Here is a 27,944-nt window from a genome sequence, read left to right as displayed (position 1 = left end):
TTTATGCTTTATCATGAGACAGCTTAAGATGCCTTTGATTTTGCTTTGATGCCTTTATCTGTTCTGCTTTGTACTTCCTTTCTTCCCTTCTCACTGCCCGCTGGTTTCACTAGGGCTGACTTGCACAGTCTGAAAGTGCTTGGTTGGTTTAAATAACCTTTTTAAGACTCTGTCTCTTAGCCATATCTGAGACTCTGTCTCTTAGCCATATCGGTTTTTCTGGTCCTCTTTTCTGTTTAGTAATGCTTCTGAAGTAGTGTCCAGACCATAACTGAGGAGTTCGTTCTTTAATTTTAACTTCAGCTTTTTTTTTTTTTTTTTTGGTCTTGCTGAAATTTGATGTTGTGTTTTGGGTTTTGCTACTTTTCCTCTTTTTGCTTGTTGCAATTACTGGCTTAGGCGCTGCTAATGAAAATGCTTGTGCAGATCCCCTTGGCATACTTATTCCTTGGTTTGTTAGGAAGCTCTACTTGGGTTGTTTTAATTAACAAGAATGGGGACAGAAACCTCTCTATTTTGTTAGAAGGAACTAAAACAGGAACAATGTTCTTGAGAGAACGGTAGCTTAAACAGCTGGGAGAAGAACAGGAATCACAGAGGAAATCGTCAGACCTTGTTGATCCTGCTACGAATCAAGTTTAACTTCCCCATGTCATGGTCAAAAGACCACAACCTCTGTGGTTAGAGTTTTACAAGCTTACAAGTTGTACAAAACTAATCTCGGCCTTGTATAATGGCAGTTGGAATTGGACAAATACTGGATACTAAAGTTTGACAGAATTTTAAAACTAGCTAGAATTTTGTTAAGAAATTAACTAGAACTACATTGCTGTGAGTAAGAGCTGTTTCAGCCTAGCTTTCATGATATTGAGGGGTTTTTTTTGTTTGTTTTGTTCTCGTTTTGAACTGTTGCTGCAGTAGGATATTACTGCATAAGCCACATCTTGACAGATCCAGTCAGTACTTGTCGCGGGGAGCGCAGGTGGGCACAGTGCATGTGGGGGACAGATACATCAGGTGCCACAAAGATCTTCGGTGCTCACGGGGTCTCGTGAGGGATACATTTCCAAAAAACCACTAAGCCCAGTTAGGCAGAGTCCACTGGAAAGCTTCCTGTGCAAGCACTTGCTCCTGCAGCCCCGGTTGTTGGTAGATGGGAATACTTTCCACTGAGGTTTTTGCAGCTAACAGTTTTGGTTACATTTACTAAAAGTGAGATGTTGCTTTTTGGTAGATTTGAAATTTTTGAAGCTGGAACTACTTTTAATGTTTTTATAGGGTCCCCAAACAAAACTTCATATAGGATGATGGCTTTTTCTTTTAAAGGTCTAAGCAAATGCTTCCATACTACAGCTTGCTGAGAGCTAAATCTGTTGGCATTGATGACAGATGGAAGCTGCTTGTTCGCGTCAATTTATTCTTTTAGGTTTATAGAAATTAGCTTTTCTTTTTTCCCCTTCATACATGCCTTGGTCCTTCTTCATGAAGTACATCATGTCAAGTACAAACACGGTCATGGTTACCTCAGGATTTAATACCAGCCAATATCAATCTCCTAGTTAATATAAAATGAGTGTCGCTGTCTTCCTTTGCTAAGTCTCATTTGACCTTCCATCTTCTCCACTTGTTGTCATCTTCTCACACGGTACAGTTCGTGAGGGTGTTTGCTGCTTCTCCTCTGCCGGTGTGCAGTGAGCCATCCTTTTCTGTCTCCAGCCCCTCTTGCGGACTCATTTTTTCTGCCATCCCCACAGAGCTGGTGTGTTTGTTGTAATTGCCCAAAGCTGCCTTCCTTTGGGTTTCTTGGAGCTTCACTGTAACCTCCAGTGGCAGATTTCCTTGACCACGCAGTATTTGTTTTTGTTTCTTAGGCAGTGCTGAGGCTCTTGGCACTTAGTAAACAACAGCTGAAAGCCACTTGGCCTTTTAGAAATCTGTTCAGTTAAAGTACAAATTGTGTTAGATAAGCTTCCTACGATAGGTGCTTTTTTATGATGTCGTCCTTTTTTAATGGGCTACATTTTTGTTATGTGAAAGGTGCATATAATACAAAAATGCTGATTAATTAAACATAATGCATTTGAAAAAGCATGGAAGAAATGTATTTCAAAACTGGAAAGAGTTCTTGCGTACAGCGCAATGCATGTAACACCTCATTTTCAGAATGGTGTTAAATAGGAAACATCCAGTTCCCGTGAAGGAAATTTCTTACCATTAATTAACAAATTGATTCTTTTTAGGAGCTTATTTGGATGCAACAGCCATTTAAATATTTGCAGGCAAAGTAGTTGTGTGTTTTTCAAAGTACTTATTCTTGCTCAGACCATCTCCTGCCCTGTATCAGTATTTCTCAAGGTGGCCAGGAGGGGAAGAGACAGGAGCAAGGAGCAAAGCCAGGAGCGTAGCTGGGGTGAATTGACTTGAGCAATAATTAAGACAGAGGAAGGTAAGATGGTTTAGGGTAAGCCATACAGGTCTTTTGCCAAGCCTGTCTCTACCACACCCCTTCCTCTGTGCCTTAAAATTTGTTTTTCAAGGATATGTTTGTGGAATTATTTGCATCTTTTCCTTCCAATTTCAGAACTTTGTAAATGTGTCCCATAGTGAGGGAAGTGGAAAGACAGCACAGATGTTCCAGGTGGAGCTGTTTGAGAAATGATAAGAAGTGTTGCAAGCTTGCTTTACTGAGGTCCAGAAGAGTTTTTTTGTAATTGGGAATTGCCACGTTTAATGTGGAGAAAATAAAACTGGATTTCTCTTCTGCTTTAAGCACGAGGGCTTTTTTTTAAAATGTTTTGAGTAGTGAACACAACAGCAGAGTAGGTATTTGCTATGTGAATGCTAAATACAAAGTGAATACAAATACAAAAGTGTGATTCTTACGGAAGTACTACAGAAATCAGTTTCTAGCTGCTCAGTATTGAAAACATGTTGATACCTGCAAATATACAAGAAAATGAGCATGCCATGAGAATAATTTCATGAGCTGTTGTGCTCAAATTGTCTCTGGCAGTCAAAGCATGTAGCTTTAAAAGAAGTTTTTATCTAGTAATTCTCAGATATGTGAACTATTACTTTTGGTTTTACTTGCATACATCTACAAAATGTATTGGCAATTGACAAGTCAGCATTAACGTTTTCAAGGCAAATTGTTTTTGAAGATACCTTTGTGCTGTGCTGTATTCTAACCTGTGTTCTTCTTTTCTGGGTTGGCAGAAGTCTCCACTTGACACAGTTACCTTGCTGATGTTACCTTAAGTAGGTATTAAAAAACTGCAGTTTGGTATGGCTAAACTAGAGTGTGTTAGTGCAGAGAAGTTTTATAGTAAATTGAAAAAGTAAGTAAGAAATAAAAATTGAATGGGTTTAATATTCAGTTAAACAATGCAGATATGACTGTATTGCATTTAGCTCAAAAAAAAAAAAAATCTCTGTACTATATCTGCAGTTGCTTTGAAATATTGTCACTTGCAGTAGAGTGCTGAATGCTGCCTAAGCTTTGATTTGTTGAAGTTTCAGTTAAACAGTGAACTAGAATTGAAAAAATAACTTGATTGACAGTAAGCTACCAGTATGTATCAATGTTTTCCTCTATCTGGTCTGTCCTGTATGTTCACAGGACCTTTCCCAAAGCATTCTCATGTGCCCGGTGTAATCTGCAGAATTTTGAGCAGCTCTTAAACACACAAGTAGTAGGGGTTTTTTTAATATAAAACAACCTATGTAATTCTACTCTTACTGTGATAATTTGCTACTATACCTATTCTGACTAGCTTATTTTCCTTGGATTTAACCAACCTAATGAGATACTGTCAGTTGTTTAATGAAGTTCTTTAATTTGTTTTAATTAGTTAATTCAGCAATCAGTACACTGCCTTGGTATAGTAAACTGTTCATAGGATAGTAAATCAGATCAGATCACGCAAATGCCTACCTCTGGGCTCTGGTAACAAGTTGAAAATCGCATTACTGTATTTTGCCTTCCTAGACTTCTTTCACCAGATGGTAGTGTTTGATTTCCTCTTGAATACTCTACAAAAATGAAAATATAGTTGTAATACATTATTTGAAAATCAATAATATTTAAGTAAACGTAAGGGGGATGATAATGTACCAACTTTCAACTGAGGAATTCTTTGTTGTTTCGTATACTCAATGTGTTACGTAGATTTTTTTTTTTGAGAAACAGTATCATTAAACATCCTCTAAAAGAGGGAATAATAGTGCAGAAAAGGTTAAAGAAGAGCTGGTGGGTGTTTTTCTTGCTACTGTAATCTGGGGAGTACAATATAGTTTTGTCTTGCAAGTTGTTTGAACTGCTGGCTACTAGCGTTTAGCCAGTGCTGAATGTGCTGAACACTATTACTGATAATTAAGGCAAGGTCTGTTACTGCTTGCCAATTATGAAAATATAAAATCTGACATTTGAAGGAATAGCTATTAAGTTTACCAACTTCAGACAAATGCTTGTTTTATTACTGTCCCTTTCCTGCTCAACGGAGAGACAAACTCTAGTACGGGGTTCCTGGACTCTTTTTCTATTGACTGTAGAAAGAAAAGGGCAGCTAGCTTCCCAGTTATAAACGTTACCTTTGTGAATTCTCTCCTTTGTGTGGGAAGAAGTCTTAATTGTGGAGACCAAAATGACCTAGCAACTTATAATCAACTACTTTAATCTTCAATATATACTGAGTACATACATACAAATGTGGAAGATGGCTCATTTTGGCCTCCTCATCATTCAGGTGACCCCTTGTGTTTGGCGGTGTTGCTCTCAAATTTGTTGCCTTAGTGCTTTTAACCTGCATACGAGTCTTTTTGCTTTTATAGTTTTCAGAAATGGTGTGCTCTTTCAACAGCATAGTGAAGTTGGCTGCATGTAGATTGGATTTAGATGGATGCACATGGGAAAAAGAAAGTTTGTTCCCACTGATAGCTACTAGTGAGTAGTCTGTAACCACACTGGGGCTGTATTTTTATGGGGAAAAATATGTTTTGAAGGTTTTCCATCCAAATCTACATTTTTCCCAGTTTGTACTCTGTGATATGTATGTTTTAATCAGTAAAGCATAGTTTCATGTTTTAAAAAAGTGCTGTTTTCTCTTTCTAAAGGACTTATGTCAGGTAGTTGAACTTTGAACTTCTTGTGTTTCTGTTCACCTTAAAATGCTGGGCTGGAAACCGGCTGTTCAAGAGCTGGTTCAGGAATAGACTTCACACATGTGTCTCAAGGGCAATGGCATATACATCAGATGGAGGGGTAGATAATAGAGCAGGTATGACCTGATAGGTTTCGGTATCCAATTTAAATGTGCTACCTGTCAGAGTCCCAGCTGACAGAGATGGAGTGGTGCCAAAACCAAAATGTTACAACTGGTTTTGTGTCACTTCTCAGGCAGAAGACTGTATTTATTAAAAGTAATTGTCCTGTGAATAACTACTACACTTGGATTTAGATGCTTTCACCCAATGGCTTCTTAGATGCTTGCAAAGCCTCAGGTATTTTCTTTAAACGTGCATTTCCTGGTGGTGGCTGAATTCAATTGCTGCTCTGTCTTTCAAGAGGATTTTTTTAGCTTGTGACACTCCTCTGTCATAATTTATTAACAAAGTATGGAATAGGCTTAGGAATATGTAAGAAAGCAAAAGCCCATGTCAGTGAGCAAAGCAGAAGCCTCTGGATGCTAATTGGGAAGGTCGGATTCGAACTTTTGGCAGAAATTTTGGCAGTAATTTCAGGGTTTGTTTCTTGTGCAACATGGTTACGTCTAGAGCCCTAGCTGTGCTACTCGGGATGTAAAAGACAGCCTTGTTTTTAGTGGTTGTGTGACATATAACTTAAGTACTAATTTGAACTAGCATTTTGAAAGCAAATGATAGGCTTGTGAAGAAATGAAGACCTGCTTATATCCAGAAATAAACCTAGCTGTTTAGCAACCATGCCCGCAATGGCAGTTGTACTCAGAGGTCAGGTCTGGCTGAAAAAAAAAAAAGAAATATCCTTAAAACTGTGGTGCATACTATATCTGATTTACAGTATCCTAAAGTAAAGAAAAAATGGCCAACAGCCAATTGTGAGTGAATACAGATGTTGTTTTACAGGATTTATCATATGACACTGGCAGCACATGATGAAGATGATGGTGTTTTGTAGAGTTCATGGGATGTGGCAAAAGGTTTGAAGTAAATAGAAGTGAATGTGACATTCAAGGTTTTAGAACAATAACTTTCTATGAGTAGTTAAAAGAAGTTACTATGCTCCATTCATGGGGGAAAAGTAAACCACTAATTTTCCTGTATTAAATATAACATTTTAAATCGCATGAATTGCGTGAATAGAGTATACTAGAAACGTTTGTCAAAATCTTCATGAGCTTCTTACATCCTGAACTGCATTCAGGAGGAAAAAAATCTGCTGAATTGAGTAAATTTGAACACAAAAGCAGACATCAACACTAAACGAAGTACTCTATAGCTAGTTTTTTCAAAGTCTCTTCAGAATGCTACTTAATTTAAAAAATATTTGAGTCTTTGCTTCAGAATTACTTTTTTTCTTCTATTATTTCCCATTAAAGTTAACAGCAAATTGTCTTATTTCTTGACAAGTAAGATGCTAAGACCAGCAGCATTCTCAAAGCGGTCACAGCAAGCCTTTTTCTGAAGTCTTTGGAGGCAGCAAAAAGCAGGTCATGTGCAGCATGTCCTGACAGATTCTCTGTGGGACAAGAGTGTCCTTTTCTGCTCGTGGTTGTACAACTTTCTGGTGGGCCAATGACTCTTTTTCCTTGCCGTTGCTTGTGGCAAAGGGGTCTGCAGCCTTCCCCGGTTGTGAGAAATTTTGGAGATCCTTTTTCCTTCAGATGTGGGAAAAGAAAAATGTGGGACGTGTTTTGTAGCTTACAGACTCTTGGAATTTGCTGCCAGTGTTTTCTTTGCTGCTTGGCAGGCTCGTTTGGCTCATGCTGAGAGAGGCAAGTTACACCTTGGTGATATGAGATACTTTTTACAAATTTCGGAATCACTAAAACATGTCAGTTTAGTATGTGAATGAGTTTTGGAGGGGAGTAAGAAACGGTCAGGAGAAGCGAGCCTTTCAAGCTGTGTGGACTCTTTATTCTTATTAGGGTAAGGACAATAAAGTAGGTTTTGAAAAAAAAAAAAAGAAAAAAGGTCTAATTCAGCATATTTAAAATGGCACTGTTAGCCATTCAGAGTGTGCCAATCCTGGCAACTTTCCTGGTTAGCTCAATGAGCATTGCGTGCAATGAAACACTCCTTTTAATTGGGAGCTTATTTAGCTGCATAACTTGAGGAGCCTAAGGTTTGAATGTCTTGGCCTTTGCATCTATTTCAGTTGTATATCATCGATTCCTCTGAAACAATTTTCATACCATGTTTTTATAGAAAGTAAGGTTGGTATTCCTTAAGAGTCAGAATTGTAATGTTACAGTGTCAGAGGTCAGTCTCTCAAAGGCTTATAGTTTGATAAATCAATTGTGACTGAATATATCTGTGGGTTACTTAAAAGCCATGTGCCCAGCCACATGAAAAGAGTGAGCACGTTCATTCGTCTCAAATGACAAGAGACTGAACTTCTGCTCACGTGCCTCGACATGTGCCCATTACAGAAATTCAAGTATTTGCACACCAAATCAGGTACAGACAAGTATCCATTAGTCATATGACCTACTGCATGCACATGTATATTTATGTGTGTCTGTACATGTATATACACACATGGATATACACACTCCTAGAATAGACTTAGCTTTGAATCTGTCTTGTACTTCTATTTTGATTGTGAGATAGACCCCCTTTTTGGTTCACAAGTTAGAGAAATCGGGGAAAGAGCTGCAGGGACCAGTCTGTGGACCCCCCCTTCCCCCAAATTGATCTGTTCTTGAATCTTCTCCATACTTAAGTCTGAGTGTGTCCTCTGCAAGCAAAGCATCACGGGTTGGAAAAAGGCTGGAAGAATCTTGTCCTGACAGACTGACTCCAGTCTGCAGACTGGTTCCTTCCATGCTGAATAATAGGAATAAACATAATAAACTAAAGTCTGTATAGTGAATCCTGATACCTTACTAAATTTGTATACAATTTTTTTTTGTTGTTGTTTAATTTTTTTTTTTTTTTTTCTTACAGGAAATACTGGATAGATCCCACAATGGAGGACGGGAAGCCCGTTTGGGCTCCACACCCAACTGATGGGTTTCAGATGGGGATGATTGTGGACATTGGCACTGACAACTTAACTATTGAACCTTTGAATCAGAAAGGCAAGGTAAGCCTCTCACAAACAAAGGAACAGAGAAAAACCTTACAAAAACTATTTTACATGCAGGCCAAATCTTTGCCAATATCTACAATTACACGCAGCCTGGAGGAGTGGAAAATCAGTTTTCTGTTCTAAGTTTGGCTAAGGATCTTTGTTTAGCTTTAGCTTACGTTGCAAGTGAAACATCCCACTGATAGGAAGAGCATGCTTTCTGTCAGTTATCTGCATGTGCATTGAGTATGTGCTTGTCAAAGAGAGGAGGATTGAATCTTCGTAGCCATTTGATTCAGTACTGTATATCTTATTTTTCTAAATTAGAGACTGATTAAGAATCTACTGTTGAGATTAGCTTCTCTCTTTTCCCTTACATGCACAGAGAGTGTCCTACAGGGGTGTGCTAGGCTTTGTCTTAGATTAGACACCTTACTGTTAGACTGATGGAGATTGAGAGATGAATCCTGTTACCTCAAGTACCTTGAGAAGTAACATGATGTCAAACAAAGGTCCTATGGAATTGCTACATCAAATTAAAGGCAAAATAAATGTAATTTTAAAATGAAGTCCTAATTCATCCTAATTAGTGTGTTTCAACTGCTTCATTTATCATGACATCTTTCAGATTCAGTATGTTGTAATTAAATGTCAGTTTATACAGGAAGCACCTTGTATCTATCTATTATCCTAATTCAGATGGTCAGCATCCTGGTTTTTACTAGCTGGAATAAGATCAGACGCTGTTTTAGAAGTTGGGATTTTGGTCTTTGTGAATATGTGATATGTGCCCTTTCTAACAATTTTGTCATTTCTGTATCTTCAGGCATGGAAAAGACAAAATGTTTTTTGTAACTTCTTTTTTCATGTCAACATTAGTAGAGAATGCCTTGTCACAGGTCAAAAGGTTATGCAGCAGTCCTTCCTTTGGGGGGAATGTTTATAGGCTTTTTTTCTTCTACATCTTGGAGAGGAAGTTGATTTTGCTTTCCTTAAAAATACAAAGCACTGATTTTTGTGTGTGAGAGAGAAGGTCTGTAGGTTTAATTGCAGTAGTATGCATTCTTCAGTTTGGGGAAGAGCAAAATTACTCAGACAAGAATATTAAATATTCCAAAGCTATGGCTAAGTAGTCTTTAACTGACTTAAATTATTTTGACCCCTACTGCTATTTCTGTTTATATCTCCAAATGGTTCTGATGTGATAAAGAGCAAAAGGCTGATGTGATAAAGAGCAAAAGGAGCTATACTGAAACAGAAACAAGCAATGAGGAGATCCCCGAGTCACTGTTTATTTCTAACATATGATCCTTTCAGGGAGCTTTTTTTTTTGTGTGTGTGTGTGTGTGTGAAAACAAAAAATGATCCTAAAATACAAATATTTCACTTCATGGTTCACAACAATCTCTTTGTCTAGAAAGTTTGTTACTCTGCTGTTGGCTGTTTTCCTGAATTGAGCAGATCAATTAAGGGCCTAATGTTCACTCATCTAAGGGAACAAACACTTCACAGTTTAAATACCATAGAGATTATGGTCCTATATTTCTAATTATCAAACTTCCTTATATTAATAGAGGTGGAGTAAAACATTTTCTTGTTTACCTTCTCAGTCCTTTCAAGGTGTCATTGATTTCTTTTTATAGGGAAATGTTTCTCATTGCTTTTTGTCTTTTTAAGAAGACTGTTCTTGTGTGCTTAGACCATTAATTTGAAGTAGTCAGCATTAATACCCATTATTATCAACTTTGTTTACTTAAAGTGATAGTTCAAAAGTATTCTTCAGTAAGAAGGAGTGATCCAGCAGCTCCAGAGTTGCTCATGATAATTACAGGGAGGAGAGGAGTAACCTGATCTTGTAAACGTATCCGGGCAGTGTAACTTATTATTATTTTTTAATCTGGGTCATTAACATGTCATATGTATTCTCTGTAGGCGCTGGTAGCTTACCAGAGATCACAGGCTGAAAAGGAAATGTATATGCATATGTTTGATTATTCCCTTTTATACCACTTAATGGTTAATTAAAATATGTTGTTATGAACTGCAATAAATGCTGCAAGGCAGCAGTTTCATGATGTCTTAAAATCTTCCCTCCCTTCCCCACTGGTAGCTAGCTCTGGCGTTGCAGAGTGGCCCGCTCTCAGCTCTGCGTGCCAAGCTGTGCGTGACAGAGCAAACGAGGTCACAGAACAGATCCACCTTAAAAATGAAGAAGTGGGAAGTTTTCAGGATGGCAGCAAGCAGTGGCAGGAGGAGGGAGGACCTGAGGCCAGCGTGGCCGTAGATTGCTTTCTATTGTGAAACCAAGTTACCCAGTCCAGACTAGGTGAAGGTAGTTGGCCAACGCACCGATTTACTAATAAACCAGCAATAGCAATTTTGGGTACCGCAGCCCATACAGAGTTAACAACAGCATTTACATTTCTGTGCAGAGGCTGGGTGTCCAAAGAGAGGTGGGGATCTGAGTCACCCAGCCTGCACTGTACAAAGAAGAGTAATCCAAGCTGCAGGAGCACGTTATCAGAACAGAGGATGCACGTGTTGCACGATGGGAGCTACTCCCTGAAAACTAGATCATCGGCTTGAAAGGCTGATAAATGCCACGACTGGAAAGAAAATGGAGAAACTGGAGAGTGGTTTGCTAATGAGCGTGGTCCCACCTAGGGCTGGAGCGCTGCCCTGAGAATGGGCTCCGAACCGGACCGGGGTGCCGGGGCTCGCAGCCCCGGCTTGTGTCCCACCAGCAGTTGCACGCTGGTGTGCAAGGAAGGAGGGGGGTAGAAAGGCAGCCAGGTGTTAAGCAAAAATAGTATTGCGTTTACACTTGGAGTGTACTTTTCTGAACTTACTGGGAACCCTAACTACAGATCCTGTTGCATATATTTTTATTTTATTGTGTTGCTTAATGCTGTAACAGGGAGGAGGCAGATGACAGTGCAATTGCCAAATGGGGAATTTACTTTTTTCCTGGAGGTAGCAAATCTAAGTAAAGCGATTAGGGAGCAATGCCTCAGGGGGACTTGCACCGTGAGCTGCCATCCCGGGATCCTCGTGGCACTGAGGAGTGGGGGTCAGGAATTTCCTAGAGCATCAGCAGCGATGAGTTTCTGGATGAGTTTCTGGCAGCCGTTGGGAAGGCGTGTGGTGCTGCAGGCGGGCGCTGACACCCCTCCTGCCCTCAGCTGAGAGGCACCTTATGGCTCTGCGCCAGTTCTGAAGGGTCATGGAGGGCTTTACGGGGCACCTGCTCTGGTATGCTGTGAATAACCAGAAAGGTATTTTCCTGGGCTAAGTATAAATGAATAAATGTACTTTGAAAGTAAGGATCAGAATGTCCAAAGTTCAGTGTTTCAAGCTAAGGTTTTTTTTTTTTTTTAGCAGTGAGCGCAGCTTGCTTGCGCGAATGAGACATGTTCTTGTCTGTCTTACACACCATTTGTACGGCTTTAGGTTGGTTTGTGAAATACGGCTGAGAGTAGTCTCCTGTCTGTATCTGGAAGGCATGGTTACACATATTGGATTACATGGTAGAAAGAAGATCCTGCTTGAATGGAAAGATATCTTTTTTCACTCATCTAGTTTCTGGGAGAATAGTTAAGATTGCCATTGGATTTCAAGGGCTGCTTCATTACAAAGAGAGGAAAAAAAACCTCTGCAAAGAACCTAAACCCTCTGTTTTGCCTCCTGAGACCACTTTAGTGTCTCATAAGATTAATATCCTTTCCATTTTCTTAGAACAAGTTTGTCTTAATGCACAAGTCTCCCACCAAATGCCTGAAGTGTTTTCTCCCTACAATAAATGCTTAAAAAAAAAAAAAAAAGGACAACATAGTAAAGAATTTCTTTGGGTATTTTTTTATTGTTAGACCTGGGATACCTTGCCCATTTTCCTATTTAATATATTAGATTTTAACAGTAACTGGCAATACTCGGAGCTCTGCACATCTAGCTAATGTACTTACCTATGTAACAAGTAATCACCTTACATAAAGCAGTAGTCCAACTGTGACATACAGGAGTGAAATTCTTTGTTGTCATAGTTGAAACTAGGCTTCATGTTCTGATCAAAAAAAGTCCAGCAGAAAAACAGCAGCTTTCAGATAAGTCTTCTTGACATTGCTTGTTTGTTTTATCACTTCTGAAATATTCTAGAAATTAATTCACAATTCATATTGAGTGAAAAAATGGAGGACATAATACAGCATGAATTCTCATTATTTTTTTTCATTGAAATTTATCTTGGATCAGAATGCTGAGTGGTGAGGACATTGAAAAAGCCCCGTCTTTCTCTTCTGGGATAGATCTGGTATGGCTGGCTTTAGACCCATGAAACGTTAAAGTATCAGAGATCTGTGAAGAGTTACAGAATAGCCTGGTATCACATTCATTCTCTCCTGTGAAAAAAATTCTGTCCTTGCTCGTGGCTAAACTTGGGTTACACATCAGCAGACAAGAACAAGAAGTGAAGTTAGATTTTTCATGAATGCTCTTTTTAAACTATTCCACTGTTTCATGTACAGTGAACTGCTTACATGGGAAACTGTTGTTTTCAAATATATCTTCACCCAACAAGATATGCTTTTATCACTGACAGACTTGCAGAAGAAATTATTAGGATAATATGTTCTAACTGCAATATTGTGAGGGGGAGTAAAGGAGGGGGAATCTCTGCCCTGCTAAAACTCTGAATAGCAGCTGGCAACTTTCTGAGGTAGGTAAAGATGTTCAGGTCCTCCACAGCTCCACCAAACTTCCATAAAGGATATTTTGGAGGAAGTTCATCTGATGGACATTCAGATGTTCCGTCATCGAGCGGCTCCATTTCCCTTAGGAAAGCTTCTTTTGCATATTGTTCTCCATTAGATCCTGATAAGGGGATGACAAAGTATAGTAAATTATGACTACAAATTGCATACTTTGATATCCCTTCCCTACAAAGTTATCATATAGACTTACTGTTTTCTGACTGGCAGTAATTAGTTCTTCTCCAACATTTTTAACCCTTCCCACTTTGAAGGGAGTTGGAATTTGTGGCTGTTCATGATGGTGTAAGCTGCAAGAGCTCACATACTGTGTCTGTTGTACTGAAGCAAAGATGAAGCAAGTTGCTGTATTTCTCCTAAACTTCCATGTGGGGTGTTTCTCGTGGGACTGTCTTGCTGAGTACAGTGTTAAACAAGCAAATGTGTTTGTTTATTAAGGTCATTCTTTAGATCTGGTTGGTTGCCTTTTCAAGTTTTGGACTGGACTTCTTGTCTCCATTTTCATGGGGAAAAGGAGACTGTGCCTGCAGCAGCATGGTAGCTATCGTGTTTAATTGGTACAACAGGGTTTTTGTTCATTCATAGGTAGCTCAAACAAGCTATTAATATGGTAAACAAAAAAGTATAATTAAAAACCTACCTCTTACAATAGGTATTTTTGTGCAGATGCTGTAATGTGTGTGTGCTAGGATGTTTTCCCTTCCTTTTTACAACAATATAAGTTATGATTTCTGGAGAATAAAGAAGAAACAAAGTTGCTTTTGTTATGAATTTTTCCAGTTGGAGTGAACACTTGATAAATGGCTGTTTTGTATAACTGGAATACAAGTGTTGAAGGAAGGTCTTGTTTTACTTTAGTATTGATTTACTGAAGAAAAAAAAACAAGCAACAACCAAAGCTACAGTATTTGGGGATACAGAGGATATTATGTATTGAACATTTATAGTTGAAGTAGGAATGTTTTAAAACAGCATATGATAATGATAGCACAGTCCTTTGACTGAACTAATGATTTGGGTTTTATTCTTTGTGCTTCTTTGCAAAACTGAGGAAGTCGTGTGTCCTTTACAATGCTGTTCCCTCTGTAGTACTTTTTTTAATCCTTATTTTTTATATTACACAATATTACAATATTACATGCAATTTTGGAAATGAGCATCAAATATTCTTGCAATAAAATATATATTACAGTGACTGCATTTTTATAATGTAGCGTAGTAATGTAAATGCAGCAGCTCCTATGTGCACCTAGTAACTCAGTAAAATTTCCAGTGCTGAAGTATAAAGCTGGCAACTTCATTTTAAACCATGCACAATTACAGTGCACTCACTTGTATCATTGCATCAGACATCTTTGAACTATATTTCTATTTTTAATATTTGTCATCTAACAGACTTTCCAGGCTGCTATCAATCAAGTGTTTCCTGCGGAAGAGGACAGCAAAAAGGATGTAGAAGATAATTGTAAGTTACAAGTTTTAAAATAAATTACGTATTTGAAAAAAAATCTGCATAGAAAAGAATTTTGTTTCCTTACAAGCTTCCTGTTTCTTCCTTGTACTCTTTGTTTTGCTGCTTTGCTTGAATTTATGTATGACCTCTACTAGTCCTTTAAACTTCTTAAAGTAAGCCCATTTTAAATATAATTTATTGTGGTTTTTAGTTCTCAGTTGAACACTTCAGAGTACCTCAGTTACCTTATTCCCACACGCAACTGTTACTTGACTTCAGATATATATCGAATGTCACCTAACTGCATCAGGATCAACTGCATTCAGCATTATGGGGGTTAACTATATCTTTTAGAGTGCAGCAAAAGAATTAGTTGCTTTAGCAGCATCTGTATTGTACAGCATTTTCCTGCATGTAACCCATTTCTTAGATAGCATTCCTGTGGAAGTACAGGTAATTGAAAATAAATTTTAAGATAACCTAGCCAAAACTGGAGATGGGAATCTGGACCCATTGGGGCCACTGGAAAAGGAAATAGGTTACAGTGAATTGGATACAGGAGTCCTGCTGAAGAAGGAGTTTTGAGGTGAACTTGTGTAATAAACTTCAGTGTTGATCTGCAGAGCTTTTATTTTGTTAAAAATTTTATAGTTAGATGTGTAGAATCAAATACGGTATTCAAATCTGGGGAGAGGGGAGAGACTACCGAGAAAGATGAGCAAGCGCTAGCATCAGCTTTTAGAGAACTGTTAAACAAATACTTTGCTGCTCTTGCTCTGTGAGCAAATCGCAGACTCTCCTGTCTTGAAAACCTGATGAAGGCAATTCTTTTACACATTTCCTGTGGTGTTTACTGGTTGGTGAAAATACTGTTAACTTTGTAAATGGTCGGCAAAAGTATCTTCTATTGTTCTTTGTTTAAAATAGAGGCTGGGACTTTGAAAGTTGTTTAGGTGATTCCTGTTTTGGAATAGGGGTTAGTATTTATATTCCGTGACAGGAAATACAGCTGTTACAGCTGCTCCGTAAGGAACAAGAAGATGAAACCTGAGGTTTATGATCTGACTTAGATGGTGCAGTGTCATTACAGGTGGAACCAAGCTGGTAGCCTTGTTTCCAGTTGCTTGTGTTTTTGCAAACATTATGTGGGTTGAAACTGTTCAAAGCTGGTATCTGTATTGTCTGCACATGATGATCGTTAGGGAAATGCATTTAATCTGTGCATCTGCCACAGTGATTTTACTGAGATGTCCAGGCAGCTCAGTGTCCTAGTCGGGGGACTGAAATTTGGAATAAGATTATGGAAATGATTTGAGATTCCAGCAAAGTACTATTCAACTAAGTTAAACCAGTCTTCCTGTCAGAGAAAATGTCTTCTTTCGCTTACTGAGTAAAATATAAAACTTAAAAATGCTTTGTCTGGTAATCCTTTCTGTATTAAACATTATTTTGAGACTTTTCTAATGTATTTTCACCTTTTGTTCACTAGCTGAGATTTATCTCCAGGATGTGTGAAACCCAAGTTCATTTTCCCTCTCTGTCAGAGAGCATTTGTACTGAGCATCGTTGACATTTAAGAAGAAACTTTATAAAATACTGAGTGCTTTCAGTCTTGCCTTATAATATTGTTCTGAAAAACGCTGAAAAACTAGTTAATAATACACTTACTATTCCAACCTATGCTTTAGTGATTAACTCCATTCTAGGAAGCAATTTGCTGAATATTGCTTTTTGCACCCTTAGTCTTCCATATTCCAAATGCACTAGCTGCAAGAGACACCTTTTTGAGAATCTAGCCCTTCCTCAAATGTGAATTTTCAGTAAGTATTGCAAACAGTACAGAGACAAAGCATTTACTTCCCTTTTTTTTTTTTTTTTTTTGTGATTCACACTCTTCTTCTGCCCCCACTGAACCCCGCTCAGTTTTGGGGGGTTGTCACCATACGTGGAATTTGTATTTTTTTTATGGCCAAGAAAAAGTGGTTGGTTTTTTTTTTTTTTATTTCTGTGGTGAAACAATTTAAAAAAAAATGAAGGGAGGCAGGTTATCAGATAAGAATCTTAAAAATAATAGTTCTACAGATGCAGAGCCTTGCAATTACATGATAAAATTATTTTCCATACAAACCCTGCTTCATTGTGTGCACAGGAGAGCCAGTGTGAGTAAATTTGACATTGGTATTTCCTAGCTTTTAGTGCCTAACTTCACTTCTGTGAACTTTGTGTGTGTGTATAAGTAAACATATGGACTATTAAATGCATATAGATACGTACAGTGGTTATATTTAGGCATGAGCCATATGAATATTCAGAATTCTCTCTCTGGTGACTTCCTTTGCCTCTGGAAATGGATGCCTCTTTTAAAGGATTTATTCTAAATGAGATGCATTTCAAAGTTGCTGACATAAACCTTAGTTTGCATGTCTTGAGTGAAGGCTTCGACGTTCCCTTGGGGAGCAAGCTCCCATTGCGCATGGAGTCTGCAGGTGTAACTGCTTTAACAAGGACTTGCTAAGAGACTGCTGGGGATGCACTGAGATCTGGGGTCCTTTGTTGTTTAGACTTTACCAGGTCTTTATTAGGATGCTTAACTGATGACTGTTTCCTTTAAAAAATAACGCAAACCCTGAGAGGTTCTTATGAAGATAGTCAAAGGAGAGGATTGTTTCTTTAAGTGTATGTAGACAGTTACTATATAGTAGTTTTTGAACTCAATACTGAGAATCCAAATCACTTAAAAAAAATCAGAAAACTTCAAAAGTTAACACCCTGCCCTCCGCCCCCCCGCCCCAAGGCATACACAGGGGGAGAAGGAGATTTTTAACTTTGATTAGAGCAAGCAGGAGTTTCTGCTTCTGGCCCATTTCCTCGTCATGTCTCTTTGTCTTGGGACGGCCATGTTAAAAAAAGGTGAAGGTGGAGAGAGGTCTGTGGAGGCAGACCTGCGGTTTGTGGTCCCGGCGCCATTTTCTGGGCCGCACGGGGCGGACTGGGTGTGCCTGGGGAGGGGAGGAGGAGAAGGCCTGCAGCGCAGCGCCGGCTGCCTGCCCGCGGTTGCCTCGCGTAATGGCGACCGCGCGGTTACGTAGGGCGGCTGGGGCGGCCGGGGAAAGGCCGCGGTGGTTGAGGCCAGCCTGCTGCTTCACGGCGGTATCGTGCGCGGGCCCGATTTCAAGGCTGTTGTGATCCGAAGGGAGATTTTGCTTTGCGTAAAGCTAAAGCGCGCCTTGTGTGCACGCAAGGGATTTTGCGGAGGAGGATGGTTTCTTCTCAGCAACCCAGAAGTTGCAGGGTCCTTTGAGAAGCGCGAACGATGCCAACCGTTTGAAGCAAAGCCGTATTTAGTCATGTAATGGAAGGAAGGGCTGTTGTTCAGTGGAGCTACGCAAGCCAGAGGGAGGCTGCAAATGGCTGCTGAACCTGCCTTTGCTTCAGGCTGACCTGGTATAGGTGGTGGGAGGCATGAGCCACTCCTCGGTCCGCTGTGGAAGGAAGGGGAAACGAAAGACGAGATTCCAAACGAGATTGGAAACGAAAACACAGATGCTATTGAGAAGCTTGCATTATCCGTCGCCAGTATCTTTTGGTTCAGCAGGAGGAGCATAGAAGGAGATGTTAAGAGCTGCTTGCTGAGCTTCAGGCGTCCTAGCAGGGCAAGGTGGCTGGGCAGGTTGACTTCAGGTCGTAAGAACCGTCAGCCCTTCTTGCACATTTGTGTAAATAAGTTCGAATACATTTTTCTCTGCTGGAGCCCTCGAGAAAGGGCATCGGTTCAACTTGGTTCAAGTTGAGAAACAACTTTGTTGGTCATTATAGATGAAAGGTACATATGTGGCCCTCGCGTGAGGTGCGGGGTAGCAGTTACAATTACAGACACAGTGCTTACTCCATCAACAGTAGTCAGATGTATACAACTTTTTAAGTGGTGCTAATATGGTAAGGTTTACCAGTATGGTAGTCAGTCAGTTGTAACTAGACAAAATAGTGTTGTGCATTTGAATTTTAAGCGGTGTGAAAAAGAGGTTTGAGCATATTTGAAAATGCAGGCTGTGTAGTGAGTAGTGCCCTCAGTTGGTTTAGGGGTGGTGTTTTTAATATTGTTACAATGGGAACTGGTAATGACCTCTGTAATTAAGGCTGCTAAGACTTTCCAGTGCTTTATAGCTGAAAACAAGGACCAGCTTTGCCAGAATGTGAACCCATACGGCCTGAAGCTTTCTGTGGGTGCCAGCTCGCTGCCTTCAGCAGCCACCTTGTAACATTTCAGCAGAGTTGGTTCGGTTATTTTATATTAACGAGCTAAGGAGAAAAATAAAGCTAGGTATTGTTGTGTTAATGTTTTTTTTTTTTTTTCCCTAACAGTTTCTTTGAGGAGGCCTAGTAGCAACAAAATTCAGAATTGAAATACAAAAGGTTGCGTTGGTGCCTGGTGTTGCAATGATGCCTGCTGCCGCCTCTAGACAGTATTTCTCAATTGAATCGGTGAATATAAACACCTAAAAATCACCAGGAGCCAGCAGTTATTCTAAACATCAGTTAGTTGGCATTACCCTGGGGATACTGTGGCCGAGATTGGAGAGGGGAGCTGGAAGGAAGGAAAGAGTTGGCAATTTTGGTAGGCACCGGTTTCTGCGCTTACGGGCCGGCATGGTTGGAGATACACCGTGTTTGTGTGAGGCTGGTAAAAGGGAGCTTATGCTGAGCAGGGCCTGTGTTGAGACTCCTGGAGTCCGACACTTTGTTGAGCAACTTTCTGTAACTCCAGTTGTACAGTAAAGAGCAGTTCTATGGTTTTTAAAGCGTATATTGAGTCAGCAGTTATGCCTCAACACAGTATAAAGAAATGATTGATAGGATTAAACTGTAAGGAAAGAGAGGGGAAGTAAAATTCTCCTTAATCCTAAGATTTAGTTTTTCAGCTGTACACGAAAGTAGTCCTGAGCTCTTAATGGTATACAATTGTCTTTTACTTGCAGGTTCCCTTATGTATTTAAATGAGGCCACTCTCCTTCACAATATCAAAGTTCGGTACAGTAAGGACAGAATTTATGTAAGTATTACGTGTCATGACAACCAGTCTAATGATAGATGTCCTTTCAAATAATCAACAAAATAAGCGTTTCCAATTCTGTTTTTTCCTATAACAGAAACTAAACAGAAGTGGTAACATTGGAAGGTTAGGAGGTTTTAGGCCGCCTTTTTTTTTTTTTTTTTTTTTTTTTTTCCTCCACCTTAGACCTTGTTTGAGATCTGAATCACATTAATCACATTAATGTTAGCTGATTTCTACCAGGCAGAGCAGTAGATTTTTCTCTACCTGACTGTTCATGTGCAACCATAGCACAACATTGTATCACAAAGGTCTGTTCCTTCAGGTAACTTAGTTTGCCAGTAGAGTACCTGTTAACAAAGATGGTTTTCTTTCTTCATTATTTTTGAACGAAGCAAACAGGTGCCGTCTTTGACACCTCCTAGCTCAGATGTCCATCTTAATCTTTTATATTGCTATCAAATTGCCTAATTGTAGTTAATGAATTCTGACTAAATTACATTTTGTCCTTGCCATCTGCCCGGACACTGACAGCTGTGAAATAGTAGAAAGATAAGAGTTTCTTTCTTCCTTGTTTTTTTTTATAATAGAAAGCTGGCTAGTGATAATATGAAACAGTTCTACATATTTTCTAAGTGTCTGTGTAAAAATAATCAACTTTTGTGTTAGCATACTGTTCTAAAATTAATTGAATTAGAGTTAAACCCTTTTTTTATATATATATATATATGTATATATATATATAAAGAAAGTATAGTTGTTTTCCTTTGTTGCAGTTAATTTTACTAGCTATAAATTCTTTATGGCTCAAGAGCAAACACCAGCTTTAAAATAAATAAATAAAAACAGCCATTTGAACACTGTTCTGGAAAAATAATAATTAAAAAAAAAGGCAAACAAAAAAACCTCAAAGGAAGTAAAATTCTAAAACTGAACTGGTTATGAGGTAGGGTAGTATTTAGCTTCATAAAGCCTTTCTTTATTTTAAACAAATACTACTAATATGTTGTCCTGAGCAGGTGTATTTTCAGGGGGGAGGGGAGGGGTGAGGAAGGTTTGATTTATATTTTAACTACCTTTCCCTTGTAACTTTAAGATACAGTTTGAATCAACAAATTCTTTTTGCTTTTTGTTTAATGCTAGTTAACAGTATTTGTCTTGTCACTAAAACTAATGTTAGTACTTGCAGCTCTTGAAGAATTCTGTGCATATACGTTTTCCTTCAGTGAAATAAGTGCTGAAAATAGAAACATCTAAAAAAATTCATATATTGTGCGTGATCCAGCCTTCTATCAACATACCATGATAGTGTCCAAATTTCCATTGTCTAGGGATATGCTTAGTAACAACAAGCATTTCAAGCTGGAGGTTTATCTGCTTTTCTTCAGACCTTTTCCTGAAAATCTTTTTTTCTGTGATTCAGGCATCTGTTCTTCCTTGCATGTAATCTGGCCATTATAACCGAGCTATGAAAGTTTGGTTTTTTTTTTTTTCACAAACCTTAAAAAACTTATCTTCAGTCTTCCTTATCCTATGGAAAGGTAAAAAGCAGTCTTGGTTTGAGATTCTTCTCAAATTCCTTCTCTGAGAGAGTACACTTGCATTCTGTATTTCTCACTGTGGAAGCAGCCATAGCTAATTTCTCTCAGCTGAATGCTTTTATTGCCTGGTTTGAGCGTGTTTCCAGGCAGGATTCTGTCAGTCCTTCCTGCTGAGTTGCTTCCATTAGATACTGAAAAACTGTTGTCCTCACTGGAGGAGAGTGCATTATGCTAGCCAGGAGCTTAGTTTATTCACTTTTGACGAGGAGGCTGTGGTGTCTCATCCTTGATCCAGGAACTCGGACAATAGGAAATAATTTAAAAGGAGATTGGGAGAAAGGTCAAATTCAGGACACGCTCCACAGCTCAGTGGTTAGCAAATTCTCCTGAGAAGTGCTTTTTCATAGAAGTCCTGAGAAGGTAATTAGAGGAACTCTGAAAATGTATCCCTTCTTGTATCTGCATTAGCTGGAGAGAACTGTAAATGTAATTGTTATACTTAGGCTATGGTCTTCAATAGTAATAGAAAATTGCTGTTAACGATTTGGTTGGATACCAGCTAATAGTTTTCTGTTAATTGTTTTTTTCACAGACCTATGTAGCCAACATTCTTATTGCAGTGAATCCGTATTTTGATATACCTAAGTTTTATTCTTCAGATACTATTAAAAAGTACCAGGGTAGATCACTTGGAACGTTGCCACCACATGTTTTTGCTATTGGTATGTATTGAGTCTGTATTTGTCTTTTACAGAACAAACGTTAACTACTTTGCAGTTATACATAAATTGCCACCTGTAACTAATTAATTTACTTTTAACTGTTATAAATTAAAAACACTCATTGCTAAAATTGCAAATCGTCTCATCCTTGATATGCAGTTTGGAGAACTTGGAAATTAGCAACCCTAGCAACCCTGTTGCTATTATTCTGTACCTCCAGTGTTTTATGTCTAAGCAGTTTAAATATAATTTACAACCATTAAAAAAAAAAAAAGTTCAGATTTTAAAAGTGAAGAATGACATAATTATGATTGGTGCTGTCTTTCAGTGTGGTGATTTCCTTTGCCTTTTATTGTGTTGCCAGAGCACATGCACTGTTTCTTTTTATATGCTTGTGTTACAGGCAGAAAGTACATTTAAATGTTATTTACGGGATATACCTGATTTCAGTCACTTTGTTTAAGAAAAAAAAAAAATTTGGAAACTACAAATCAACATTTGACTTGTTAAAAGCCTTCTCACCATGTTGCATTTTTTTTTGTAATCAAAAGTATAAATAGCTGGGGTTTTAGTACCTTTTGCATAACAAGAAAACTACCCATGTTTTTCCAAGTTTCCTTGTCTCAGATGTTACAAAGTGCAACTGAAAGTTTCCCTTTAAAGGACACATTAAAGTAAGATTGGTTACAATTTTGTAAATACATTTAATTCAACAGATTTAGTTCTAGGTGGTGGGTTTTGTTTTATTTTGTCCTGGATATAGTTGAGTAGCTCTTTGTTTTCAAAGACTTTAAGCTCTTACATGTCAGTGTTTGAGGGTGAGCAACTATAATATGATCTAAAGGGAAACAGACTTTAATAAGTTGTGATGCACTCAATTGTAAAGATTTACTTTTTTATTCCTGAAGATGTTACATTTTAATTTTTGTATTGTAGCTTGTCTTTATACTTGCCACTCTCCTGAATATTAATTTTTGTCATGTTTACCATATTCTTCTTTTTAAGCTGATAAAGCATTCCGTGACATGAAAGTGCTCAAGATGAGTCAGTCCATCATAGTCTCTGGAGAATCGGGAGCTGGCAAGACAGAAAACACTAAATTTGTTTTGAGGTTTGTGCTTTTGGACCAAAGTTATTCATTGAATTTCTTGTGTTGATGCGTTTGGTTGACATACAGACAGAGCAAATTGTAAAGTAATCAGTAGGTTTAAGCCACAATTCAGTAAGATACTTCTACGCACACTTTAATACAAGAAATTCATGGGGTTAAACTTAAATGCTGACATGGTAACATACGGAAATGGCTATATATTCACAGAAACCTTAACTCGGTTGTAGTGACATCATGTAGTAGTTATGGTTTATGATGCAGTCATTATGGTATTGCACATCTGGTATTGTGGTACATAAAAACGTAACTAGGCATTTTAACTGTGTCTTGCAAGACACTGTTGGTTTTGCCATAAATGTGCATTTCTGTGTTTTCCTTGTCTTTGTTTCTTTAGTTTGCTTAAGCATCCAGGGTTTTTAATTCTTGACTTTGAGGTCACTGCAGAGATTCTGTAATATACTTTACCCTAATTTATTGAATAAGATTGAATAATGGGTTTTATTTATTTATTGATGTTCACGTATGACCAATACTAAATGAAGCATATTAAACTACATGGAGGTCATGTTGCTGATATATATCAGCCTTGCTTCCTTTTATATGATTTGAATGTTTTTGACCATATTTGCTTTATACTTTAGCAGCTTTATATCACTCTGGAACAACTGTAACTGGAAAGCACTGCTCCATTAAATTCATCTATATCATAGATGGCCTGATTATCCAGGGAAGCGCGGTGCAGGCAGTGTGAATATGCTCCCTTCCCTGCCTTGTCCTTGTTTCCCAGTATAAATCTTTAATTCCCTTTTCCCTGACATCATGTATTCTCTAATACGTATGTACAGCAGCGGTATTATCTTCCACATCCCATGAGAATTGTCATAGCTGTCTGTCCTTCATACTGCTCTTCTCTGCCCCTGTGCAGCCTTTAACAGATAGCTGTAAGATTACTGCAAGGTGCTGGTAATGATTTTTACAGGGGACATCCTAACTTTGATCCTGATAAGAGTAAAAAAAGATGGCAGGCACTGGGAGAGCATCTCCTGAAGAATGCTCTCAAAGGAGGTTATTCTTCTGCTTCATGGCAAAGGAAGTTCTGATTACATGGCAGACAAAGATCGCTGCTGCTACTTCTCCCTACCGCTCACCCCCATGAAGTCCGTGTACAAAACATCATTGATTTTTAAAAGCAGGAAGGTTTTTCCTTTGTGTGATCAGAAAGCAAAAGGTACTAATACAGCTCTGTTAGTGCCCCTAAATTTTTTTTGGAAGGCCCCATTTTCAGGAACTGTTTTTAACTTGTCCCAGATTTACTTGTGAATTTCCAGAAAGCATGCCCTGTGCGCGGGGCGGGGGGGGAAGCAAGCTGCAACTTTGGAGCAAGTATGTTAAGATATTCTATGTTACCGATTTATTTTCAAATTCTTTCTTCAGTTGCTAAGTTGAATCTCACCTTGATTATGCACCTGCAATTTCCTATCTTACTGTCTCCATGTGGGATTTTTATTAACACTGAGAGTTACAAACACAGAAGCTGTATGCATAGAAACAGTCTTTAATTCAGGAAATAAATATGAAACCTTATGCATTTACTAAGATTATTAATAAATACAGATAGTACAGTAATAGTTTCATTATATTTGTATAAAAGTGTAATTTCCATATGCACATCTAGAAGAAATTTCTAGCGTGTCTTGAAGTACTGAAAAAAATCTGAAGTCTGCAAGAGTATTTTTGTTTTAACAAAAAAAGAAAGTCAAACTGCATTTATTTTAAAAGATATAGGTATTTGGAACTTGTAAGAAATATGCTTTCCCTTTAGTAAATGGTTAGTAAGTATGGTACAGAGGCATGCTAGATCCTGTTGAATTGAGGCAACCTGACACATGAAAGATACCGATATTTTTATCTTGCTTTACAGGTATTTGACAGAATCCTATGGCACTGGCCAAGATATTGATGATAGAATTGTAGAAGGTATTGAATTTTCTTTCTTTAACTGAATTAAAAGTTCCAATGTTTTAATTTTTATTTATTTATTTATTTATTCAATTTTGAAATGTCAATCAACAGTAACTAAATAAAAGCTAGGATGGAACTACTATCAGACTTCCTCGGGCATCATTTACTGGTAGTTTACCTAGATCCTAAATTCTGAAAACATAATCTTTATTTGTGATTCACTTCATTTTTATTTAGTATAGTGTCACAGTCCTTGATCTAGAAAATGTTTCAGTGTGTGTTTGAGTTGAACTTCACACATGTGTACCCAAGATTGGATTTTATGCTGTATGAAATCTGCAAGGACAAGGTTATGTTCTCATTACTATCTGTTAGTACCAGGAAAGAGTAATCCCTCCTCCTCACCATAAAGTTCTGAAAGTCAGGTAAAGCAGGGAAGTTATTTTAAATTAAGTTTCTGGGTCATTTTTCTGTTAGGTCTTTTTTGTCAGAAAGCACATAATTAGGATTGACGCTTTCATTGTGTCTATCTTTATAATAGGCTCCCAAACTCAGAAGAGACTGCGTTGGTCATCCAGTTGAGCCTCTTTAATGTTGCATGCACTTGCTAATTGAACAGAAAATAACTTTTTAGGAAAATATAAATATCTCAAAAAACCCCAACCCTCAGCCAATCTAATATGCCTCATATATCAGTTTTAGTCTTCTATAACATATAGTAGATTTATTTCGGAATTTCATTACTCTCTGTTTTTTTCTTAAACCAAGAATTTTTACTTTTTCTTTTGCTTTAAATTTTCTGTTTTCCAATTCAAGCCACTGGATCATTCTACTGGAACTACTGCAGGCTTTAATCTCTTGTTGCTGTAGGTTTGCTTAAACCAATTCCTTAGTGAAATCCACTGTGTGCTAAAGGAACTCGGAAAGTGGCCAGGAGTTGGATAATGCCTGACACAGTATGCCATAAAATTAATTGGTACTTGTAGGTATTCTTAGAAAAGTTTGGGGTTTTTAATCTAAACCAGCATCTGATGCATGAATTTTGAAGTTTTTTAGGCACAATTTTAATGAGCATGCTTACAGCATATGTATTACTAGAGGAACCTTTAACCTATCTGAAAGACCTCTTGGAATTTGTTTTTATTCATAATATTTTCTTCAAAACTGTTAATATTATGTAGAATACCTGAATAGCTATCAAAGATCTCTTAAGAAGTCAGTTTTGAAAGTCAGATTTGCATTTTCATAAGCTGTAGGTATTAAAAAAATGAAAACCTAGCCAAAACCGAAAAGGTAATGCTGATGTTGTCCTACTAAATCATGCATTATTGTCTATAATTTATCCAGTCATTGTAGTTATTCCTTCATTCTTTAATTTTTGTAGGACCAGATTTGTAGATGGCTGTCAGTGGAGTTTTAAATCTGAGTTTCTGCTCGCTTAGTTTCCAATGCATATTTTTTTAGCTAAAAGCTTTAAAAAATCTTGCACATATTTTCAGTGTTTTATTGTTACTGTGATTCAGTAAATCAGTTTTCTTTGATCTTCAGAGCTAGTAAATGCAGTCTTTCAGAGGCCTTGTGTTTCATAACTACTAGGCATTTTCAGACTGCTTAAACCGTGCATGATGTGTAGAGATATATATATGTACATGCTTTAGATTGCTGCCACTCTTTCTTTATGGGCTTTAAGGCGCTTGAAAACTGCAGCCGGTAAAAAATAAAATCACTCAATCACTTAATTGACCTAATTTGAAAGGGCATTTTTAAGTTGTTTTTGAAATCAACACACTCTTCTAATACATTTTTTTTAATTCCCTAATCAATCTAACATGCTGCATGCATGACATTTAAGTGGCACTTTTGTCTGTGGGATAAGTGGGTAGTTTAGATTTTATGAGTAACAACTCATTGGGAAGTGTCAAATTGTGTGTTGTGTCATATAGTTTATGTATCAGTTATTTACCTACTTGCTGTAGACGAATATCACTGAATAATTTTCAGTGCTTGTCTCTGAATTTCTTACAGTATCTATTCACATACTTTGCAATGTTACGTGATATTTAAGTACTTCATTGTAAGTTCCACCACAGTATATCCAGTACAATTTGCAAAACTGATTATTCCTAACAGCTAATATTTTTCCTTTAATTTTCAAACCTTATGCCCAATAAGTTCACTGAATAATTAGTATGTATTTGTTCTCTCTTTCTTTTTGGTAGTTTATTGATCAAATTTTAACACTTTAAAAATTTTAATTTTTTTTACACAGCAAATCCCCTATTAGAAGCCTTTGGAAATGCAAAGACTGTTCGCAACAACAACAGCAGTCGTTTTGGGAAATTTGTAGAAATTCACTTCAATGAAAAGGTACTGGAATTTTGATACAGATAACCAGTGTTGATTTTTTTGCCATAAAATGGTAGTGCTAGAGTGGAAGTAGGCTGAATAGACTTATTTATCTTGCACCAAATAGCTACTGTCCTGCTTTACAAATGTGATTTGTATTCTATCACCTGGAAAGGAGAACCAAAGCCACACAGTACTGTGTCACTACTGGAAGATGGTGGGTCAAGTCAGTAGGAAAAGTGCTTCCATGCACAAAAGAATAAAAATTGTTCCCTTCATTGAAAAAAGGCATGTCTAAAGAATAACTTACTTGCTCTTAAGTATTTATGCATTCCTTTAATGTACAAATAAGCGTGAGTTGCATATTAGATATAAACAGATATAAATGTATTTTAATACTTTAAATGAATTATTGATGGTTTTATGTATTTGTATAAAATTTGGGGACCTCACATTACTATTATGTATGTGACAGGAGTAATGGAATTTTTTATTTTTTTTCAGAAGTACTATTCACTGCATAGCTTATGAAAAATGTTCCTTGTTTGGGTGTAGTTTTGCTTGCATAGCGTATGCATACACACATTCCACAATTAAGGATGACTGTATAGCTGTCCAGCATGTCCAAGTTCAAGACTTTCGTCGACGATTCTTGTAGAGATTATGTACGTGCCTCCTCATCTTTCTGATTGAGGACATAAAGAAACAAATTCTTGGAGTTCCTTCC

The 27,944-nt window shown here is 37.8% G+C and overlaps 1 protein-coding gene across 3 annotated transcripts in view; it reads left to right on the top strand.

The window, feature by feature from the left end:
* The window catches only part of MYO6 (myosin VI), a 105,794-nt gene that overhangs the window by 14,094 nt on the left and 63,756 nt on the right, over positions 1 to 27,944 (top strand). For all 3 annotated transcript variants that reach the window (XM_030005953.2, XM_030005959.2, XM_030005966.2), the window contains exons 2-8: positions 8,146 to 8,284; positions 14,428 to 14,497; positions 19,462 to 19,535; positions 21,669 to 21,798; positions 22,804 to 22,909; positions 24,831 to 24,886; positions 27,141 to 27,238. In XM_030005953.2, the coding sequence (XP_029861813.1) occupies positions 8,168 to 8,284; positions 14,428 to 14,497; positions 19,462 to 19,535; positions 21,669 to 21,798; positions 22,804 to 22,909; positions 24,831 to 24,886; positions 27,141 to 27,238 (651 nt within the window). In that variant the 5' untranslated portion in view covers positions 8,146 to 8,167. The remainder of the gene's footprint in view (positions 1 to 8,145; positions 8,285 to 14,427; positions 14,498 to 19,461; positions 19,536 to 21,668; positions 21,799 to 22,803; positions 22,910 to 24,830; positions 24,887 to 27,140; positions 27,239 to 27,944) is intronic.

Source organism: Aquila chrysaetos, chromosome 2, assembly GCF_900496995.4.
Source record: "Aquila chrysaetos chrysaetos chromosome 2, bAquChr1.4, whole genome shotgun sequence".
In the NCBI taxonomy this organism is placed as follows: domain Eukaryota; kingdom Metazoa; phylum Chordata; class Aves; order Accipitriformes; family Accipitridae; genus Aquila; species Aquila chrysaetos.
The sequence above is the reverse complement of the archived record's forward strand: the minus strand, read 5'-3'. Positions and strand labels throughout refer to the sequence as shown.